The following is a 17706-nucleotide window of genomic DNA, read 5'->3' as shown; positions in this document are numbered from 1 at the left end:
TAAACAACAGCCAATATTATAAGCCTTCTTTCTGAGCCATTCAACACACTACCTACTTTTATTCACTTTCATGCTGACAGCATCCAATGAAATATTTATATATTTTTTGTAAAATAAGAAAAGAAGCACCTCCATTTTAACTGCTTTTTCCTTTGGAAAACGACCTCATTCAGCTCCAGCCTTCTCCTCACTATTATTGCTCCTTCACTTCAAAATGCATACAGTATGGATTGTTGGCCACAGCTACATCTATTGGGCCAAAGAGGCTGCAAAAATGACAGGGACTTGGGTTTGCCAAATGTACAGATTTCGTGGTTTGCCCAGAGATTGTTAACGTTTCAGCAGTTGCTGGCATTGTGGATTCCCAAGCTCCTCCTCACTTTATGAGGTTGTGCACTGTGGTGGCAATGATCTACGCACATTAACTGGGTTAGGGCTGGAAATCCTAATGAAAGAAACCTTTGCAAAACTGATGTTGCTTTTCCCTCACACTCTCTTGGTGTACTCTAGTAAATGCCAAAGACGACAGAAATGAAAGTGGTCAAATCAGTTCTGTCCACAGATTGACAAAGCCAGGAAACATGTTAATAAAACTGTTTGTGTTTTGACATGCATGGCATTTTCGAAATAATAGAGTATACTTTACAGATGAAGGCAACAGGGTGTTTCTAATTAACCTGAAACGCTGCATCTAGTCTTATGTGTAGCAGCCATATGCAAACAACCAGCACAACTGCTCTTGCCAGAGCCACCCTAGTAAACAAAATATTGTGATTTTTTTCTCTAGGTTTTTCTTTCTTTCGTTTTTGGGGATCTTTGCGACAATGTTGCGATCCCTACGGACACGTAGTGAAAACGGAAACCAAAAGCAGACATTCAATGGTCACCGGCACATCAAAAAATATTATGTAAAAAATCCATTCTGAACATTGCCCTAAACACATTACTATCATATTTGTGTACTAAGTTTCTTTAAAAACCATCTACCAGACCAATTTTCTATTTTTGCGGTTATTCAGGACGTTGCAATGACGTTGTTAACCGCGATGATCGCGCCCTTCCCATAAAGTGAAAACACATATATGCACACACATTACAGTATTCTACACACAAGAGGTTTGTTACTGTACCCTTCAAAGTCCTATTTTTCTAGTGGATTTCTAAAACAACCATCTCTAAAACCTATTTTCTGTTTTTGCAGTGAGGCTGGAGATCATCCCCACGGGTACGTCACGAAAGTGGTAAGCAAAAGGAGGAATTCAATAGCCACCACCACCACATTAAAAAATTATAACTATATAATTAATTTTAACCATCACAGTAGATAACTCACTATATAAATAACTCTATAAAAACATTTATCAGAATCTCAATATCACTATAATAATGTGTATTTATCATTCACCGATATATTTTTTAAATATTCCCACCAATATTCACAACGAGGTCAGCATTCGCAATGTCCCTGCCACGGTACACCCGGGGTCACAGTGTCATTGTGAATATCACGTGCGATTCAAATAATACATTTTGGATGCATAACTTGTGTCACTAATACCTCCATTTCTCAACCATAGTGTCAGAGCATCTCTACCCTGACCCCTTATGTGGGATTTCACACAAAGTTTCAGTCCTGGGAACCGTTCCCTATAGATAAAATGGCAGCTGTAACTTACTGTTCAGGTTCTGTCCAGCCAAGCAGAGCATTCCCATTGTCGCGTGCATTCGTGATTCTTCCCGAAACCACAATGAAATATTCTTGGCCAGAGGATAATTTGAAACCTAAATTTCTCAAAAACTGAACAGGGACGCTCCAGCAACCGGGGCATGTGGGGGAGAGAGCCTTGCCCAGCGGGTCTGACTGACTCCATTCCCCAAGCTCCTCCTCTCCTTTCGTCATCGACAGCAGCGCCCGGAGGAGCTTATAATCAACTGTGGGCTCACGCAGCAGGGAACGCTGCAGTAACCGGGCCACACGGGAGAGAGAGCCGTGCCCAGCGGGTCCGACGGACTACATTCCCCAGGCATCAGCTGGACATACCTGTACCTGCTGCCTCTGCTGGAGTTAATCCTGAATATCAGGAGATGCCTATCCAGTTTCTGGGCCCTTGACTGGCATCAGAGTGTATTCTTCCAGAAAAAAAGGTAAGGATACAAAGGTTCTCGGCTCCTTGCAACTGAGAAATGCTCTCTTCACACCAAGAATCAACTGCCTGCGATGACACAAAGCTCTACCAGGATATGCTCTTCACGCCGACAGCAACTATCCTGTCACAAATGCCAATGCTAGACCTGCACTTCACTCCAAACACGACAGTACGTGCGGACTGCCAACCTGAAGGTCCAGTGATGACCAGCTCCATGACACCCGTCCTGCTCCTTGTGGAGACAACAATCCCCTCACATGTACTTGAGAAAATAACTCTTCACCAGTACAATCCTGGCCCCTGTATCCGGCCAGCACTCCATTGTGGTCAGCCTGAACGTTTGACTTTCTCCCTGTCAGCATGTCTACATACCACGAGTGGCCCTTTGAGTGGCCCTTAGTGCCTTTTTTTACATGATTTTCATCTAAAGCTTTAAAAACTCATACCTTCTTTTCTACTGATTTGATTTTTGTCATAAAGGTGTCATTTTATTTATTACATTTTACTCAATTTTTCCAATATTTGGGATTTTTCTTGTGTTGTGTTTTCACTTTATTACTGGCTGAGTGCTGCATAAATACTTTACACCTTGCCTCTAAGTTAATCCTAACTGCGTTGTGCCAAGCTACCAGAGGGTTAACAACAGGTTAATTTTTTGACTTTTGTGGTTCACTCTGACAAGTATTGTGTTTAATTTTTGAGTGGGGCTTCCACCCCACCTCAAAAATCCAATTTCTTACAGAAGGGAAGGTCAGTGCGGAATCTGCAGGTAGACAGAGTATCCACCAATCACATCTGTGAAGACTTGTGGTGGCAAACTCAACCCAAAGGAAGTTGAATAATTTGGTAATGTGTAGGAAGCACTACAGAACACAACTTTTTTTCGGTGGGCAAGTGGGATCTGAATATGAATAAACACATCTTGCAGGTCTAGCATCTCCTTCCAGTCTTTTACTTCCAATGTCAGTAATACCCAAAGTATGGACAGCATCTTGAACTTGTCCTTTCTTAGGAATCAATACAGGCATCTGAGGTTGAGGATAAAACAAAGACCACCATACATCTTCGCAATCAGGAAATATAGAGAATAGCATCCCTGTTCTCTTTCTTGCTCTGATACTTTCTCCACTGACACTTTCTACAACAGGATTGCCATTTCCTGCTGCAGGATCAGTTGATCTTCTACGGAATTGCAGGAAATGGGTGGCAACAGGGCAGGTGCTGGTGGAAGGATAGGGAATACCACTTTTCTACTATATGAAGGACCTAATGGTCAGACATGATGGCATTCCAAGCCAGAAGAAAAAGGAGTAGCCTTCCTCCCACTGGCAAAACATGCTCCTTCATAAACTGATTACTACTACTTCCCTGGTTGTGCTGAGAAAGATGAAGTGTTAAAAGGCAGTTACAGTTGTCTGGCTCCTCCTTTTCCACCTCCTCTGTATTGACTCATAAAGGGATGTTGTTGCTGCTACTCTGATTGTTGCTTTTGCTTGGGAAATCCTCTTGCAAAAGATTGGGCCTTTCTGAAAAGTCGTAATGACAGAGGATTGATTAGCTGAAGAACTAACTGATACTCTCCTACTTTCTAATGAAGCATATGCTCTGTTTCCAAAATGGTGTTCTCATCGAATAGAATGTCCATTAAACTATTTTGAACATCTGTGAAGAACCCCATAAACAGGAGCCAGGCATGTCACCTCAGAGTCACTGAGGCACCCATGTCTCTAGCTGCAGTCAGTGGCTTCCAAACAAGTTGCAATTCTATGTCTTGATGTAAATGTAAATGTAAATGATTCGTCATGTCCATTCATTACCACTTCCATAAAATGGCCTTCGAGATGGTCTAGTAAACTGGTTGCAACCTAGAATGGCCATGTGTTGGACTGCATGAGTGTATTGAGCCAGAAGACATGCTGGATTATTTGACCTGAGGGCTAGACTTCGGTGGAAAGTGCTCTTTTACTCTATCAGGTAGGTGTATCAGAAAGACGCCTGGATTGAGCATAGAGGTAGAAGAACTTCCTACTATCAAACTTTGAGGTGATGTGTACTGCGCTGATGAACTTTGATGCTAGCCTCTGGTGGGAAATAATGTGTTCCATGATTAAAGACTTCACATAAATCAAGGACAGCCGAGAGATTCTGGTGTACTGGAAGCAGCTACATTATAAACCTACATAGTAATTCTAGGTCTATGGTTGCTTCATGCAATATTTCAGAGTTTACCTGGCATGTATGTATGAACAGGTGATAACATTGCTACACAGTTGTCAGGAGATTCACTATTTACCTAGTTTGTTCATTAGTTGGAGGAAGCTACTCTGTCTGTAGGGTGTCCTACAGATAGACGACCATCTCAGATGTTACCATCGTTTATCATCGAGCCAAAAAATACACTGTGAGTCATTGCTTCTAAGTAGGTACAAAAAGGGTAAAGGCAGCCAAATGAAATAGATGGACACTCAGGAAAAACTCATAATTCAATGTAACAAATGTTCTCATTATTTCTGCACTACTCTGCTAATTCTCACAGAAAAGAGTAAAATAGGTATGCACCACATAACAAGCTCTTGTACATACAGTATCAAGTAGAATAAATACCTTGTTCAGCTGTCTTTAGTAAATCATCAAGTAAAATTTGTTTATGTTCTTGACCGTCTTCAAAGCTATATAAAACCCACTTTTTCAACAGTGTTTCGCCTTCGCCACACACATCAGTTTCCAAGAGGCCTGGGAACCATTCTTCCATAAGAGAGTCAATATGATCGACTATTTGTCCCAACAAAATACAACCTATCAAACAAAAAAGAAAAAAAAACTGACTGCAACATTGTCATTATTTTAAGTGTTTACATTTTTAATTCACATTCTATAAACATAAACATGATTCCATTTGCTTGACACAATAATTGGAATCTTTCCCACAAGCACTTAAAAATTCACCTACCTTCAAGTGCTAACCCTTTCCCTGTACCTTGCAGTAACCCAGAGTCATTTTTAATCTGTCATAACTAGAAGAGAAACAGGTATATTCTTTCAAGACAGTCTGTCATCATAAGGGTGCAATAGAGCACATAACATCACTAGCCAATCTAAGAAGATGGCATTCTATTCGGAATATTCACTGCAGTGCCTCAAGATCTTTTTGAGTGTACTACCAAATACTTCAGAAATGGGACTCAGAAGGGTGACCATAAGATTGTAATCATTCTTGCTAAAATAAATTGCTAAATGAACACATTTCACAACCTTTTCATTCTTATTGTCAACTGGGATGATACTGAGAATATATTCCTGTGTGATTTTATAATTTTATTCTCCCTGGTGACTTCTCAGTTGGTCAACATTTTAATCCCTTTATTTTGTAATTGGTGCACAATTCCTAACCATGCAGAAGAATGTTTAACCAATATATAAAAATCTTCTCTGTATATATGACCTATTAATTTCCATTTTGTGTATTTCCATTTGTGCCAAATGTGTCTTTTGTAGGCAGTTAAATTATAACCTTCTTAGAAACCTTTTCTGACATGCTCAAATGAAATAAATGTGTGTTCTTCACTAATCAGTGTCAGAACACATCTTCTATTTACACTTGCCTAGGAAGGCAGGGCCTTTCCACTCACACAGGATGTCCGTCATAAAGTGATGAATAGACTATCCTCATCAACCATATCTAGTATTACGTATGCTTGAACATCTGCGGACTCTGTTAAAATTTTCTCCATGAGGTATTCAAATACATACTTAAAGGTTGGGCTCCTCAATAGTATGTGAAGTATATTGCAATGGGATTCTGTCATTTCCAGCATATAGCAGAATTTGGGAGGCAGGCCCTTAACAGTCTTTCAGGTGGCACATATCAATTTTACAAAATGGTAAACTGTCTCTCTGATAACGTTTATGGTTCGCCAGTATTCTGACCGAGTACACATCAGAGAGTATGAACAGGCCCACCATTCCTTCCCAGCAGTCATGCGTTTTGACAGTATCTGTCAGGATGAGTCTTGTTCCACTTATGCACTATGTAACCAACCCAACAAGGTAAACTCATTGTCACCATACACTATTACCCTACCAGAATCAAAATTTGTCTAACTTTTTAAAAGTTACTTATCCTGTATATTCATCAGAATTCCACCTTTCACGTTGAATTCAATTTTTAATAAATATTAAAAACAGTGGTTGAATCATTTATGTAGCTTTTCTCAAATCAAAGTTAGCAAAATAGTATGTTAAATGAACTTTAGTTTCCCTCTTAGGATCAGATACAGCCCTTTACAGTGAAAATAGCTTTTTGGGGGCTAGTCAGTTTATAAACATGGCAACATAAAGTTTATACATGTTCAACTTTTAAATACCAGGGACGCTACCTATCAAAAATGACAGGTTCAGCTTCAGATCTAAAAGCTGAAGCAGTCCAGCTACACATGTTTTCCCTTGTCCACTATTAGATAGCATATTATGTGCTGCATTTCACAGGTTACACTTAACCTTTCATGCCATTGATGTATATTTATGCACCATACACTATTACCCTACCAGAATCAAAATTTGGCAAATGGAGATCAGCCACTAGATTTTCTCAAAAACGTAGACCCCATCAAGCTCTGCAAAATAAATCATTTCTTCCTCTTTGAATACAATTTAAGGGATTTTTTAAGTGGGTACCATGAATGTCTATATATGTCTGGAGAGAGCCAAACTCTTTGCACTTAAAGAGGTTATGAGTGAGAGTAGCGTGGATGTTTTTATCTTCAGTGCACACTCTCTTAGAGGCGCATCAGCTTTCAAGGCTTTTATTTTAGGTGGAGTGCTCCAAGATATTCTTAGAGCCGCAGACTAGTCGAATGAAGGTATGTTTAAAAACTTCTATTTTAGACCAATCACAAACATGATTGACAATGTACTTAATACACTTTAAACTTGCATAATGTTAGCCTCTGTGTCATGCCAGAACATTTAGATTTTTTGAAGCCTGGTGGGCAGAAAATCTGGAGTTTATGAAGGACACAGAAGCTAAGATTATCCCTCCACTTATTAACCCACCCTAAGGGTTATATATTATTGACCTATTATGTCTTTTCTTTTCCAGAATAAGATGTCTCCAAATTAGTCTCACAGGACTGAATCATTCCACATCAAAGTTTACGTTTTATTTAATTGAGTTGACTTGTTCGCAGCACTTGGAAAGAAGGAAGATGGGTGCACGTTGATGGACTATATACTATGTTAGAATGTTGTTTGAAGTTCTATATTCTCTTTAACTGTTACTGCTGAGCTGTGGCAATAAAGGAGATTTGCATAATCGTAGCCTCTGTGTCTTTAATAAAATCCAGATTTTCTGCCCACCATGCTGTGAAAAATCAAAATTTCCAGCTACAGATACAATATTGTATCCTGCCTCCTACCAAGCTTGTGTTGGACATGGAAAGGCAAATCAAAGAAGTATGAGACCCACTGCAGGAGGATAGGAGGGTTTGGAAGAATGCAATCCATGCTGAAGTCGACAGCCTTGGCTGTCACTACACCATCTACTCAAAGAATGGAGCTGGGTCAAGACCATTTCTGAATCGCTTTAGAGTCAAGTCAGTCTTTTCTCTGAATATTCTAAATCCAACAATTGAAAAGTGGACATTCTCTGAAAACCCGGCTAACTGCATCCAGGCTTCTAGGCACTATTCTAGTACCAACAGCATGATCTATGTAGTTGGTTGTGTCCAGACCTGCACGCAACACATACTCTGCTGCATTCTGTCCATCTTGGACCATGCCATGCAGCCATTTGCAAATCAGTCTCAACCCTGTTCCAACAGGAACAGACTGGTCTGCACATGGCTGGATTAAAAAGGAGGTGGCATTCTGTGCAAACGACTGGTATGTGGGCTGAGTAACTACCAGTGTCTGAGATTAATTCAAGAGAGATAGACATATAGATAGATAGATAGAGAGATAAATAGACAGACAGATTAGCAATGACAAACAGATCAATAGGGTGGCAAACATACATAGATATATAGATGGATAATATAGTAGTTAAATGTCTATATAAGCACAATATAGAAGAAGACTGGAAGCAATCTAGAAACCCATACAATTGTGTGCCCCCCTTCCCCTGGAATATGTTGCAAGGTCCCAAGGGGATAGGTCCCTGATGCCAAAAATGGACCAGCGAGGGGGGCTTTGTACCCCTCCCCCTGAAAAATGTGCTGGGTTCCGGGGGATGGGGTCCCCAGGGACAAAAGCAGCCAGGGAAGGGGGCTCAAGGGTCAGCTGCCTTTTGGGAGTTGCCCGCAGATTAGATAGATAGATAGATAGATAGATAGATAGATAGATAGATAGATAGATAGATAGATAGATAGATAGATAGATAGATAGATAGATAGATTGATAGATTGATAGATAGATATGGCACAGTGGGAAGGGTTGCCAACTCCCCACACAGCCAAAGATTGTGCACGGTGTGGGGTTGGCTGCAGAGCTGGGCACAAGTCAGGCCCAGCAGCCAACCCCTTGCCGCACACTGCCAAAGGCCATCTCGGTGGTTGGATTAACATATAGTAATGAAATATTACTTTACGTTAAAAAAAGTTGAATTTCACTGAAAAAAAAAGTTACACGGACGTTATAGTTAGGATATAGCATTAAAAAAGACTAAAGATTCAGAGGAAAAAGAAAGGTTATGGGCCTGTTACAGTTCATTTTCACATTTTACACACACATAACCATACAAAATTCAGTAGTTATAGCTATAGTTATCTCAAGTAACTATAACTTGTGCTCTTAAGGTAACTATAACCCACTACCCCACCATGTGCTGCTAATTACCCCATATATTACATCATTCATGGCATCTTCTATGGCATGATTGACAATAACTGCAATATTTGTTGTAAAATAATTGATGAGAAAACTGTGCATGGCGGGGGCACGAGTTATAGTTACCTTAGGGTGTGGAAAATATGAGCCTAACTATAACATCACTGTAACCTTTGTTTATATATATGTATATATATAACTTACTATAGGGATGTAAACAGATGGGGAGACATCGCTGCATTCCACTATGGACTAATTGAAGTGCACTACCGAGACCAGAAAGCAGTTGTGAGGCATGCCTCCCGTGTATACCAGTGACCAAGGGCTAAGAAGCCTGAAACATGTTTGGTGTCATCTCTGTTGTGAAGGCGATGCTGGTTTCCCTGCTACTCACCAATAAAGGAGGTTTTAACATGCTTGTGTGCCGCACCTCAATCTTTAGGCGCTTTCATGTGGATATATATATGATCAAGGCAGGGGATCCTGCCGAAACGGGCCATAGGCCTCGACAAACTGCTAATAAAATTATTCTAGGGATTCACCATGTTTTTGTGTCGGATTCCGGTGTGAAAGAGAACGCGCTTGTTTTTGCTTTGATATATATATATATATATATATATATAATTTTAGTAAAATGAAAAGATCTTGGTTAACGCCAAACCTGTGTATTTGTGTTGAGAGAGACAGAGATTGAAGGAGTGGCATGATACTCTGCTGAGGGAGTCAGCAGCCAAAAACAGCAGTAAATATATGTGTTCAGGTATGGTAAGGTCTACGCTTGGTAGGTGGCGATTCTTCAAAAAAGAAATTATTAGGGCATGCAAAAAAATTCTGCAGAGACAGTAGATATATTGCAGAGCAGTTTAACAAGGGATGTAGAAGCATGAAGTTTATTTGCATCCGCAGCTGCTGTGTACCTTTTGGGTAAGGGGCAGACTACGTAGGTAGGGAGAGAAGATTGGAAGTTTGTGATGGTTAGAGAGAAGTTATAGAGGCAGGAGAGCATAAGTATTCCATAGGAACTTCCGGAGGGTGCAGGAGAGTGGAGAGTCTGTTAATGAAGGGTGGAAGAGAATAAAATTGATGACAGCATAAGGATGTAGGAAAGGTTGCTGTAGAGGAGCCCTGTAGCTTTGAGGTTTAGTTGTTGCCAGACGGTGAGGTTTACTGTAAGTTACTCAAATTCATGAAAACGCAGAATGCTAAATGTTTAGCTTTTAAGTCCATATTTCTTATAGATGGGGTTTTTATTGGTGAGGTTTCCCCCAAGGTGCACTCATTCTTCCCTTGTCAGAGCCCATAATATTTCCTGCGAGGGGAGGTGGTCTTACCACTACACCATCCTTCAGGCTCTGTTTATTTACTGTATGCCAATCATGTTGAGTAATTAAGAGGTGTTGTTTTATTTCATTGTAAGTGGTTTACTCTAAAAGAAATCAACAGCAGTGGCAGAGTGGATTCATTCTTTTGAGTCTGAGGGAGAGTCAACAAAATGCCTCTCTGAGCCTTAAAAGGATGTAATAGTAAGCCAGTCCCCAAAGATTTAATTTTAAAAAATGGTTCATTTTGTTTCAATAGTAGCTAGCATGGGGAACTTCCAAAAACATTTCCTATTGGAGCTATACCTGGTCTCAGCACATTATGCAGCCACCAGGGCAGTACTAATGTCTGGTCTATGTGGATACTTAGAGCCTGATTTAGAGTCTGGAGGATGGGTCCTCCATCATAATTGTGACATATAATGCACTTGTAATAAAGCAAATTGACTATCCATCACATTTATAATGGAGTAACATCTTTTACAAACTCTAAATCAGGACTTTAGTCATGTAAAAAGAAAAAGAACAATTAAGTATAAAGTAGAGAACAGAATATAACATAAGACCACTTTTTAATAAAGGTTAGCCAAAAAATGCTCAATCAAAATGAATCAAGAGACCATTAGGTCGGGAAGGCTAGTGCTGTCAAGGTGGAAAACACAATACATTTCCTAGAATGATGGGGGCCATCGGTTCAGATAAATTACTTTTAGGATGAGAGCCAGGCTGATAGACAATTGGTGTGACAGCCTTCAGAAAGTTGTGGGAAGGTGGAAAGTTGTAAATCTTGTATGGAATAGATGTTCTAAATTCATTTTTCGTGGTTGGATAGTTAGCCTGTAAGGAGAGGAAACCTGGATTTGACCATTTAAAGATGAGAAGATGAGATGTATCTGAAATAAAGAAGCCTCTTTTCAGAGCTGTATTTTCAATCTTTGCAGCATGTCCACTCATTATCTCAGTGTTCAAGGGCATACGTTTATTGTTATACAGTAAGAACATGAAAAACAGCATCCTTTTCAATTACTTGGAGTACTATATTATATATATATATACACACACACACACACACACATACACACATATATATATATAAACACACACATATATATATATATATATATATATACACATCTATATATATATATATATATATATACACATATATACACATATATATATATATATAAATACACACACACACACACACATATATATATATATACACATATATATATATTTAGAATTTATGGAGTGCACAAAGCAAGAAGATGTGACAGATATTGTCTTGACTGTATCTGTTCTTCTCAGTGGAAATGCCTGCCACTGAGGTAAATTCCAGTGTAACAGATCTCTGTCTCAGAGTGCATGCTTGATTAGTTGCTGAACAGTCAATATGATTAAAACAGCCGGCAAGAGTTACTAAGGAAACTGAAGAAGAATCATCCTGTTTTTTTGTGCTCACACACCTCTAACCTCCTAAAGTCACGGTTGTTTGAGGATATGCAATGTCATTTCTATTTCTCTGATACAGTAAAGATATAGAAGTCTAAAACATCTAGGTATCTGGACACGTACATGACCATATCACAAACAATAAATGTAATTCTTGCACCATCGTTGAAAGCAATATTTCAAATACTGTATCTAACCACACTTACTTTGCATTAATTTAATTACCTTTTCTGCCACAGGGAACTGTGACCTTCAAAAAGCTATCAGGGTTATTGTCCAAGACTGTAGACTCAACCAAGCAGTAGGCTTCCTGACTCCAGCTCAGGTAGATTCCTTGTCTCCAGTACATTTTTGAAGGACGATGTGTGCGTTCTGGGGAAACCCAAAGAAAATGTTATTTACTTTCAGTAACACTCTTCCTGGTAGATACTCTTTAACATTTCTGATTCTTCACGTTTTGAATGTCCCCGAGGTGCTAGAAAACTCAAATGTAGTGCTCCTGCTCACCAAAATATTGAGTCCTGTTACTAAGCGTTGACACCATTCCGCTCTGAAACTGATGACCAGAGCCACATACAAGTGTTATCTATGCGCGCTGAACTGTTTAGCGCGCCTAACTGTTTAGGGCCCTCAGACGTAAAGCTCATCGTAAATTGAATGAGCTGGTGTGCAGATTACTAAATTGGGATGTTTGTTAAAAGAATACCTCATAAGACAGAATGGGGAGGTGGGATGGTCGGTGAGGAGTTTGGGGTTGGAAGAGTAATCACCAGAAAGAGTATTACTGAAGGTATGTAACTTGCTTTTCTGAAGGATACATCTAATCACATACTCCTCACCTTTAGAATAAATACCAGAGCAGTACCTGCCAAGCTGGTGGGCTTGTGGACTGGGGAGGCAGTAGTGCTTCATAAACATGTGTACTGATGTCCACATGGGAAACATCCTAAACAACGAAGTCAGAACAATGACTAACTGGAACAACGAAGCTTGAACAACAAAGACTCTCATTCAACGAAGTCTGGAACAACGAAGGTCGGAACAACAACTATTCAGAACACCGAAGAATTTCAGTGTTGAAAACCGGCTGTTAAAGTCGGGTCGCGGACAGTAAAAGTAGCATCAATGATAGAGATAAGCTCCTATTTCAAACCATTATCTGTGATATTGTTTGGGCTTGTGTTGAAAAAATGCTACTAAAGTACCATAAAGAGGAAAAGTATACTTGTTAACGCTGTGGGCTGAATTGCATTTGGCTCGCGGACCACACTGGTAACGTAAATGTTATTTCAATCACCGCCGACAAAACTGTTCCCTCCTGGAATGAAGTTCAACAGGGTTGTGTGCTGGGCCGAGAATATAAAGAAGGAACGCACGGCGTGAAGCGTGCACGGCAGTGACAGCGTGTTGCTACTCGTAAAACAGCAGATAAATGCATGGCATGAGTAACAAAGAAGAGAGTCAAGACTACGTGAAAAACCTCAACGAGTAGAGAACACATCTTTTATGAAAAACAAACATGAAAGATAGTCAAATGGATCAAGTCAACCATAACAAAAAATAGTTATACGGTCATACAAACATTACTTGCATAGTAAGTAAATAGGTCAAAAGAAGGTCATAGTTAAAGCTAGAGGTTAATAAACATTAACACGGGCGTGTGTGGAAAAAAAAGACTATACATTAAAATATACGTAGAATAAAATATAAAAAAAATGGGTAAAGAGCAATTTAAAAATATATTGTGGAAGTATTGTTATTACAATACTGCCATCTAATGGCCAATCACGAGGTAAAACTTTTCGTGGTTTAGGAAGTCGTTGAAAAAAATAGTCGTAGTTTAGCATAGCACGTTGTAAAGCTTTCTTGGATAATGAAGTCGTAGTTAAGGAAGTAGTTGTTTAGACATACAACCGTCCACATAACTGTCTAACAAATATATGGATCCAGGACAGGCACTCCCTATGCCAACACACTGGTAGAAGTAAAAACCTTGTCCCTCATGGAGTCAGCACTTAGTCCTTCTGGGAGCTGCATCTTAGCCAATATATTGATGTAAAAGACTACCCATCAACGAATGTGTGGAGTTGCAGTGTAACACCTTACAGATGACCAGGAAAACAGTGGAGAGTTCTATACTCGCTTTATTAACAATTTCAGTTATCCTATGAAGAGCGCCGGGCGTCTGCTGTCTGTGGTGCAGTACCGGCGTATCACTGGCGCGAACGGCAGTTCGTGCATGCCCAGTGCGACTGGACGTGCTCAGGCGTGTTACGTCACACGCCTTGAGCGTAGCGTCTAGAATGCTAACACCACATATCTCCCTTTTTTCATAAGGGAGGACACAGTTCAATGTTCAGTGTTGATTTATTCAAAGTCTCTTAGATGCAAGGGTCTGACCACCAACCTCCCAGCACGGGTGCGTCTTACCGGAGTGGAGGTTCTTCTCAGCAGCTCTGGTTCGGGGCTCTCTACCTTTCCACCAGCTTGACTTTGTCCCGCTCTTCCAGGTGTAGCTTCCACTCTTGCCGATGTTTCTCTTCCACTGGTATCGATGGGGTCTCCCATGTCCATGCTCACATTTTCCATTCCTCCGCCTGCCTCTTCGGGCTCCTTTTCTCCACTTCCTGCTCCTTGTACCTGAACGTGCACGTCATTGTAGTTCTCCTCCGGCCACTTCACTATCTTGTTGACTTTGGCCATGCGATCGTGTGACCACACCCTACCATCGCTGAGAAGAGCTGCTCTGCTGTACACTTTTTCTACTTGTAGGGGTGGGCTGTACTTACTCTCCCCTTCCTTCTTCATGATGGCTTGTTTTACTCTCACCCACTCTCCTTTTTCCAACGAAGTACTTTGTGTCCTTTTTCTTTGATTGTAGTGGTCAGTGTACACCTTCTGCGCTCTCTGCAAGTTGTGCTGGACTACCGCAGGTGACCATTTGCTGGTGATCGTTTTCTGTCTCCAGACCACATTGTCTTTCGTGAACGGGTGTCTACCTCTGAGAATCTGGAAGGGACTGTACCCCGTCGTGGTGGGGGTAATTCTGTACGCCCACAACATTCTTTGGATTTCTAATTCCCAGTCCTTTCCTTGCATAATGGCAGCTTCAATAGATCCCATCAGCACACAATTGAATCTCTCCACTTGTCCATTACAGGCAGGATGATACACAGCCGTGTGTTTAGCCTTGATTCCGTTTCTTTCCATGTAGCTTTGCCATTTCTCTGACGTGAACTGTGGACCATTGTCTGTCAGGATGGTTCTCGGGATGCCCTCCCTCAGAAACACGGAGGTGAGAAATTTGATTACAACCTCCGCGTCCATTACTTCATGTACATGTACTTCGGGCCATTTTGAATACTTGTCCACCAGCACGCACAAGTACTTTGCTATCCCTTGCCTATCCAATATCGGCCCTAGGATATCAACAGCTATCTCCTCCCATGGGTCACAGGGTTGTTCGAAGCTGCCTAACAACGGTCTTAATGGCTTGAGTACTTTATCTGACTCTTGGCATTGGTTGCAGTCCCCGACGTGTCTCTCAACGGCGATGTCCATTCCTGGCCACCAGTACATCTGCTTCACTCGTGACTTAGTCTTCCCTATCCCGAGGTGACCTTCGTGCAGTTGGTTCAGCAATATAGGGATCAGTTCCTGAGGGGTATCACCTTGTCCCCCCTGTACAGAAAGGTTCCTGAGTCACTCACGGACAACTCCTCTCTCACTTCAAACAGTTTCTTGAGTTCCTCCTTCAGTTTTCTTTTGTCCGGCCACCTGTTGACTAAGTGCCTCTTAGCCTCCTCTAAGGTCTCGTCATTTCCATATGCTTGGGTCCATTCCTGCATGCTTATCGCCCTCTCTACATTTTCCATAGCCGCCACCATTTCCTCGTTCTCCTCTGCGGAGGCAGGTGCTTCTTCCATGTTCGACGCCCTGCTAAGGTAGTCTGCTACCTTGTTGCGCGTACCTGGGATATACTCAACGTCATACGTGTACTCCAGGAGCTTGAGCGTCATCTTGGCAATCCGCGGGGTTGCCGTTGCATGTCCACTTGAGGTCAGCACCTTGACTAGTGGCTTGTGGTCGGTTTGCAGGCGGAACCTCGTGCCCCACAGGAACTGCCGGAACTTTCCCATGGCCCACACGACTGCTAACATTTCTATCTCAATTACACTGAACTTCTGCTCTGTGGCTGACAATGTTCTGGACGCAAAGCTCAGCGTTTCAACAGTGTTATTCTCTCTTTGTTGAGCAAGGACCGCTCCCAGACCTTTTTCGCTGGCATCTGTGGTAAGGATGCTGACTCCCATGGGGTCATAACCCTGCAACGGCACTGCTTGGCTGATGTCCTTCTTCAGCTCATCGAATTCTTGCTGAGCTGCACTATTCCAGAGGAAGGACGTCTTGTCTCTGACCAGTTGGCGCAAGCCGTGTGTTTTTGTCGCGAAGTGTTGGACGAACTTGCTATAGTACTCTGCCATCCCTAGAAATGACCGTACCTCTTCTTTGTTGTTGGGGGCTCTGGCCTCGCAGATCGCTCTCACATTGTCTTTTTTTGGTGTTATTCCATGTCCGCTTATTTCGTGCCCCAGGTAGGTGATGGAGGTCATACCAAAACGGCACTTCTCCCATCCTGCCGTAAGTCCTCTTCCTTGCAGTACACTCAATACTTGGTCCAGTTTGGCATCATGGTCCTTACGATCCATACCCATTACCAGGATGTCGTCTTGGAAGTATTGAATGCCTTTGACATCCCTGAACAAGCGATGCATTAATTTTTGGAACACCGCCGCTGCGGATGCTAGTCCAAATGGCATCCTGCGGAATCGGTAGCACCCGTAGGGGGTAATGAATGACGTGAGTTTCCTGCTGGACGGGTGGAGTTCTATCTGATGGTACGCCGACGTGAGATCGACGGTGGAGAACCAGTGCACACCCCTGGTTTTCGCTAGCATCTCCTCAATTCTCGGGAGAGGGAACTTCTCTACCATCAAGCATTTGTTCAGTTCGCGTAAGTCCACAGAGAGGCGCACCTTCCCGTTGGGCTTCCTAGCAACCACGAGGGGAGCCAACCATTCTGAGCTGTCAATAGGCTCAATGATACCCTCCTCTTCCAATCGGGACAACTCCTGTTGAACTGCCTCTCTCACTGCGATAGGTATGTTGCGGACCTTGTGGGATACGGGTTGGGCGTTTTCTTTGAGTACGATTCTATGCAGGAATTTCTCCAATTTGCCCACTTTGCCCCCAAAGACTCTGGGATAGTCTCTTCTCACCCTGTCCAAGTCGGGCCACTGCTCGTCGTCTGTGAGGAGAATTTGTTCCTTGCCGCCCGGGTCTAGTTTAATCCCCAAGTCTCCTTGGTCTCTCCACCCCAGGACAGAGGGTCCTCTCTCAGCCACATACAGCTTACAGGTCGCTGTCCTTCCTCGGAACTCAAACAGGAGGCTCCGGTACCCCACCATGGGGATCAGATTCTCCGTGTACGATATCGGTCTGATGTCCGGTGGATTGAGGTGTGAACCTAGGGTCGGGCTGAAGTCTCCTTCCCACACCGACCTCTGTACAATGGAGTATGGTGAGCCTGAGTCAATCGCTATTTTGATTTTCACTCCACCTATCAACATTTCAGCTCGCGGCTTGTCGGAGCGCTGAGTGTCGACACCCAGTACCTGCTCCTCGATACACAGTACTTCGTCATCTTCGCCCGACTCCACACTAGCGCTTCCATCTTGCGGTTGTTGAGCTATATATTTTACCATTGTTCTTTTTTCCTTCTTGCGGCACACTTTCTCAAAGTGGCCAATCAGGCCGCAAAACATGCATTTAGCCCGAAAGGCTGGGCAGCGTTTGTCCTGAGCTGTGTGGTTGGCACTGCCACATCTGTAGCAGGACGATCCAGTGGTTGAGGACTGTCTTCCCGCTTGTCCTGATTTTCCCGCCCATTTGCCGGGTGTGCG

The 17706-nt window shown here is 42.1% G+C and overlaps 1 protein-coding gene across 2 annotated transcripts in view; it reads right to left on the bottom strand.

Moving 5' to 3' along the window:
* The window catches only part of LRRK2 (leucine rich repeat kinase 2), a 2266429-nt gene that overhangs the window by 902215 nt on the left and 1346508 nt on the right, over nt 1–17706 (bottom strand). For both annotated transcript variants that reach the window (XM_078680082.1, XM_078680090.1), the window contains 2 exons: nt 11969–12115; nt 4752–4943 (listed from right to left, as the gene is read on the bottom strand). In XM_078680082.1, the coding sequence (XP_078536208.1) occupies nt 4752–4943; nt 11969–12115 (339 nt within the window). The remainder of the gene's footprint in view (nt 1–4751; nt 4944–11968; nt 12116–17706) is intronic.

The sequence above is a fragment of the Lissotriton helveticus genome, chromosome 1_1 (genome assembly GCF_964261635.1).
Source record: "Lissotriton helveticus chromosome 1_1, aLisHel1.1, whole genome shotgun sequence".
NCBI lineage: Eukaryota > Metazoa > Chordata > Amphibia > Caudata > Salamandridae > Lissotriton > Lissotriton helveticus.
The sequence above is the reverse complement of the archived record's forward strand: the minus strand, read 5'-3'. Positions and strand labels throughout refer to the sequence as shown.